The sequence below is a fragment of the Alligator mississippiensis genome, chromosome 13 (assembly GCF_030867095.1).
Source record: "Alligator mississippiensis isolate rAllMis1 chromosome 13, rAllMis1, whole genome shotgun sequence".
Classification (NCBI taxonomy): Eukaryota; Metazoa; Chordata; order Crocodylia; family Alligatoridae; genus Alligator; species Alligator mississippiensis.
Window position 1 is genome coordinate 24,384,542 of NC_081836.1, and position 6,017 is coordinate 24,390,558.

The 6,017-nt window shown below is 52.0% G+C and overlaps 1 protein-coding gene across 1 annotated transcript; it reads right to left on the reverse strand.

Annotated features, from left to right (window-relative positions):
- Positions 1–338: 338 nt before the first annotated feature.
- On the reverse strand, positions 339–4,728 carry LOC132244658 (myosin-4-like). Its single transcript, XM_059716728.1, has 2 exons — positions 4,297–4,728; positions 339–4,149 (listed from the first exon to the last, which is right to left on the reverse strand). Exons 1-2 carry the CDS (start codon positions 4,726–4,728, stop codon positions 3,295–3,297), a joined length of 1,287 nt encoding a protein of 428 aa, XP_059572711.1. The 3' UTR covers positions 339–3,294.
- Positions 4,729–6,017: the final 1,289 nt, after the last annotated feature.

Sequence of the window (6,017 nt, forward strand, 5' to 3'; positions counted from 1 at the left end):
GAAATGTGCCCTCACAGGTAGTAGGTATTATTGTCTTTGATACATTCTGGTGTGCAGTTTGTGGGGCACTGGAGATTGTTGGCAGGTTTTGTGTTTTGAGCTGTAAGAAGTTGGCTTCTGGTGATGAAGTTAGGTTAGCAAGGTGTGGAGCTTGTTTGAATTTACAAACCACTTTTCACATCTGGGCTTATGAACTCCACTTCATCAGCCTCCTAGGTAGTAGGGACAGAAACCCATGGACTCAATATATATATTGGATTTATGAAACACTACAACCTGCCAGACATCTGACTCCCCAGGTACCTCTGCACTTTTACCTGTGCTGCTATATCCTCCTTTCCCCCATCCAGCTTTGTGTCCAATCTGGGAAGCTACTGTGCTCTTGCCCCTGGCCAGCTGCAAACTGCTCCCCCACTTACAGGTCCGTGCCCTGAAATCAAGCAGGAGCAAGTACAAATCAAAATGTTTTGTTCCTTATCTATTTTTTTTTCCACAATAAATTGCATTGCAATCAATTCAATTGAGAAATCACAATAAAGTTAAAATAGTATACACATTTTTGTTTTACTCAACAATGCCATTGGTAGTCAACTGGTGACTACATTTTTTACAGTACAGCCATTGCCAGGAAACGCAATACAATAGGATAAAACACCAATTCACAATATGCTCCCAAAGTCCCTGTAATAATCCCTTGATATTCTCATCAGTATTACTACTACTATCAATCAACTGTAGTTGTATAATAAGTGTGAGTGTTCCCTTTCTCCAATCACATGCAGTATGTCGCTTGGTGAGGGATGGATGAATGGAGGGCTGCATGACAGAAGAGCAAGAGGGAGGCAGGTAGGCAGCCAGCCTGGTTAGTGGCCCTTCCTGGTTACTGGCTGTGTCCCAGCAGTGTTTTATTTTTGGTTTATATGGCATGCATAACCAATAGGGAATGTGTGGGGTGGTTTTCAGTGAGCTGATGACCACACAACTTTTATGGAGTCATGGCGTTACTTGAAAGTTGCAGGGTGGACTGTTATCAGATAGAGGGAGGTTGAATGCTTGGCAAGTGCTGGTGTGTATCCAGCATTTCTTGCAAGAAAGAAGACTAAACAAACCCACCCACCCCCCAGCAGCAAGCATGGACCTCCCAGGGACTTTAGCAACTCTATAAAGACTTTAGCAATGCATTACAATGATCTCCACCAGAAACCAGTTGGGTGGGTGGGTAGATGGGGGACAGGGAGGGAGACAGGCACCCTGTACCCTTTCCTGGTTTCTGAACATGTCCCAGCAGGAAGATGGCTGGATCAAGGGGAAGGAGCCCAGGCATGGTCCCAAAGGGGCCCACTCAGGTGGAGATGCATGAATCGATTGGCTGGCTGGCTGGCTGAGTTGGGCCATGCTAATATCTGTTACATTGCAACTTTTGAATCTTTGCTGGCCACAAAGCTTAGGTAGGTGTAATAGGTATCCACTCTGGGCCGACCTAAACGTGGCCCGCACACCTGTTCCTGGGGCAACCGCCCGCCTACTCATCTGCCATGCCTTGTTGTTAATTGATTACTTGGTGTTAATTAGCGGGAGGCTGCCCTTGTACTGCCCTGCTGCCAGGGGGCGCTATCTGCGGCTCCGTTTCCTCCCCTACACCGCAGTCCACACCTCACTGATGGAATAGACGTTATGTCTCTGCCCTATCACAATCTGGCCTCTTTTCGTCCTCTCTGGGCCTTCCTTCCTTTGATATGAGCCCCTTCTGGTGCTAGGGCTCTCCCCGGCCCTCTCTCACTCTGTGCCCTCTTCTCTGGGGTCTTATCAACAATGCTGTCCCCTCTCTGGGGCCTCCGTGTCCACACTGGGACTTCTCAGCAACTGCCCTTTCTCTGGGTTTTTTTCAGTAATGCTGCCCCCTCTCCGGGGCTCACCGTGCCCACACTGGGGCTTTCTCAATAAAGCCATCCGCCTCTGGGGCCTTCTCCGTAAAGCTGCCCCCTTCTCTGGGGCTGGGGTCTATACACCCCAAATGCTGCGCCTTCACTGGCGCTGGGGTCCTCACACTCTGCTGTGAGTCCCCTATGAGGCTTCCTCCAACCCCTAATAGCCTCACCCAAACCACTGGACACAGCAACACAAACGCAAGCCCTTCGGCTATAACATAGACAGAAGCCACCTGGCCATAACAACAGTCCAGCCTACCAGAGATCCTTTATCTCTCCTCAGTATCAGAGGCAGCTCTTTCATCAAGCCTCTCCTTTGTAGCATGGCTGAGAGCTCCCTCCTCCTTGGCAGCTGGCAGTGATCTACCTCTAGCCTCAGCTCTTTGGGTTTATAAGGGAGCCAGGCCCTGCTCCTTCCGGTCAGCTGACCTCTGGTCGCCCTGGCAACCCACAGCTGGGCTCCTTAGTCACTGCTAGGGCTGTTTCCCCGGCAGTTTCCCCTCTTTAGGAGCAGGGCACCTAAGTGCCCTGCGACACACCTCCCCCCTTAAGACCCAGACTCACCGAGGCGGGTCTTCACTCTTGTCCATATCACATCCTCTGTTTTGTTTCTCTCATGCTCTGGCACTGGCCCACCGACACTTCTGATGCGTGGAGGCAGAGGTTTTCAGGCACCTCCTACTTGCCTTTTACCCAAGGTGCACCATGTGGGATTTTATGGGAGTTGCCCCGCTGCAGGCAGTCCCCCCACACTAGCCGACCTTGGTAGGTTGCAGTCCCTGTCAGTCGAGCTCCTGCCTACCTTTTGGGGTTTCTTCTCCCTCTCACTTCTGGTCCCCCCACTATCTTCCACCCCTATATACCCTGGTCTCTTTTTCCGTACAGGTTGTGTGGTCTCTTGCTTTTCCATGGCTCTCTGGAGCCCCTGAAGCCTTCCCCAAATCTCTCACTGTCTCTCTAATGCCTTCTGGGTATATTCTTCCTTCCAAAACTCTACCTTCACCCAGCCGGTGGGTCTTCCCCGCGGCCCTTTATAGATCTTTACATAGGATGCGCCTCCCACTCTCGCTTCAATTACTTTTCTCAGGGTCCACCATTTGACTTGCCCTGGGAGGTTATTAACATAAACGCATGGCCGCCTTCCTCCCCTTTGTTCTTTCTCCAGCAAAATTCCCTTTGTTGCTGAGGGACCTTCTGCCTCCTTAGCGTGGCCTGCAGTTTGGGTTTGGCACGGTTTCTGCTTCAGTGCAGGGCTGGGTATCTTGTCCTTAGAGTAGAGCTTGGGATGTACTTCTCCTCCCCCCTTAATTTTCCTGGGGATTTGGACCCTCCTGCCCATCTCAGGCCTTTGGACCTCTCTTTTACTTCAAGCTTCTGCTGCTCTCCCCCCCTCGGAAACTGGATCTGTCCTACCATATACCAGAGCCGGGGCCGTCTTTGGTCTCTGGCCTTTTTGTTTTGGATGTTGCTCCTTTTGAATGTGGCTATGATAGCTCAGGTCACTGTTCTTGTTTCTCCCACTGACCTGCTCACTCTCTTGCACCAATGCCATATCCCCCTTATCTCCCTCCATCTGTTGTCCCTGTTTTGGTATTGCCCCTCTTCCAGCATCATACTGGCTGACAAGTTTCTCTAGTTTTTCTCCCAGGCAGATCATGTCTTCTGTGTACTGGCTCACCCACTGCCCCCATTTCTGATCAAGGCATTCCATGACTGTGGAGATGATCTCTTCCCATATCATTGTGGGGTCTACCCCTGAGAGTGCCCCCCTCCTTGTATATTTTTCCTGCTGCCTTGTTTCTTCTCGTTCTCTAGGAGTTCCCACGCCCACCGTGCTGGGTTGCTCCTGATATCTCAGGACCTTTAGGAGCGTGGGCTGTGCAGTCTCTATTAGTTTTTCTGTGTCTAATAATACCTCTTTCAAGCTTTCAAGTTCCTGAAGGTGCTCCTTGCATCCTACCTTAGCCTTGGATGCGTGTTCTTCCAACTGCTTGCTTATTGCAGTCAGTCTCTCACTCTGTATTTGAGTGGCCTGTACCGGTTGTTGCTCAATCTCTCCTCGCCATGCCCTCTCCCTGGCCGTGCTCTTTTTTAATAGGGTCTTCAGGGACTGTATCTCTTCCCCCAACTGGTCCTTTTCCTTTTCTACCTCTTGCCATCGAGCCTGCAACTCTACACACTTCTCTGTGCTGGCTCTTACCTCCGTTTTGAGGGACTGCTTCTATTCCTGTAGCACTTTATTTTCTTCCTCCAAGGCCTGAATCTACTGCCTTAGAATTTGCATTTGCTGCTGTGACTGCTCCCTCTCTGCATTAGTCACTGCCTCTTTAGCCGAGCTATCTTCTAAGAGGGCTTTAAGGCACCATACTTGTTCTCCCAGGTGTTCTTTTTCCGCCTCCGCACTCTGTAACTGGGCCTGTAACCTATCGTGCTCTCTCGTTCCGTCCTCTAACTCCCTTTCAAGGGACAGGTTTTGCTCGCACAGCGCCTGGTAATTGGCCACATCCGCTTTTACCTTTTCCATCTCCAGGGCGATCACCTTCCCATTTTCTGCAATCTGAACATGATTTTCACACAGTTTGTCCCGCAGCTCTTGAGCTAGTTGTTCTGCATGTAAATACTTCTGCCACCAGTCCTCCACCTGGTCCTGCAATTCCTCTGTGCAGCCTTCCTGGCTGCGGACCTCTCTCTGCAGGGCGCCTATTAGGCCTCTTGACATCTCCCACTTTTGACGCACCTCCTTCTGTTCGCCTGCCTGGATTGTGCAGGTTTCAGTAGACCTTGCTTTCCATGTTGCCATCTCCCTCTGCATCTTCCTTAATATCGCTTCCCCTTGTACAGTCTCAGGGGTGGTGCCTTCCTACTCCGTCCCCCTTGCAGGTCTGTATTGCTGTTGTCTTCCCATATACCTCTCAGTTCTTGTTTTAGCCCTAGGGTTTGTCTTTCCCTCCTCGGGAACACAGGTTCCTTACCCATGCACGGCCTTACGTTCCCGGCCAATGCACCACTGTAACAGGTATCCACTCTGGGCTGACCTAAACGTGGCCTGCACACCTGTTCCTGGGGCAACCGCCCGCCTACTCCCTTGCCACGCCTTGTTGTTAATTGATTACTTGGTGTTAATTAGCGGGAGGCTGCCCTTGTACTGCCCCACTGCCAGGGGGCGCTATCTGCGGCTCCGTTTCCTCCCCTACACTACAGTCCACACCTCACCGATGGAATAGACGTTATGTATCTGCCCTATCACAATCTGGCCTCTTTTGTCCTCTCTGGGCCTTCCTTCCTTTGATACGCACCCCCTCTGGTGCTAGGGCTCTCCCCGGCCCTCTCTCACTCTGTGCCCTCTTCTCTGGGGCCTTATCAACAATGTTGCCCCCTCTCTGGGGCCTCCGTGTCCACACTGGGACTTCTCAGCAACTGCCCCTTCTCTGGGTTTTTTCAGTAATGCTGCCCCCTCTTCGGGGCTCACCGCGCCCGCACTGGGCTTCTCAATGACACCCCTTCTCTGGGGCTCACCGTGCCCACACTGGGGCTTCTCAGTAAGGCTGCCCCCTTCTCTGGGCTCACCGTGCCCACACTGGGGCTTCTCAGTAAGGCTGCCCCCTTCTCTGGGCTCACCGCGCCCACACTGGGGCTTCTTGGTAGTGCCGCCCTCCTCTGGGGCCTTCTCAATAATGCCACCCTCCTCTGGGGCCTTCTCAGTAAAGCTGCCCCTGCTCTGGGGCTGGGGTCTATACACCCCAAATGCTGTGCCCTCACTGGCGCTGGGGTCCTCACACTCTGCTGTGAGTCCCCTATGAGGCTTCCTCCAACCCTTAATAGCCTCACCCAAACCACTGGACACAACAACACAAACGCAAGCCCTTCGGCTATAACATAGACAGAAGCCACCTGGCTATAACAACAGTCCAGCCTACCAGAGATCCTTTATCTCTCCTCAGTATCAGAGGCAGCTCTTTCATCAAGCCTTTCCTTTGTAGCATGGCTGAGAGCTCCCTCCTCCTTGGCAGCTGGCAGTGAACTGCCTCTGGCCTCAGCTCTGTTTATAAGGGAGCCAGGCCCTGCTCCTTCCGGTCAGCTGAAGAACTT

What these genes read in the sequence shown, in the direction of transcription:
- LOC132244658 (XM_059716728.1), bottom strand. Translation starts at nt 4,728, where the DNA reads ATGGCAACATGGAAAGCAAGGTCTACTGAAACCTGCACAATCCAGGCA. An exon ending in AAGAACACCTGGGAGAACAA is followed by an intron (nt 4,150 to 4,296) that starts GTATGGTGCCTT and finishes CTACAGGAATAG; the next exon opens with AAGCAGTCCCTCAAAACGGA.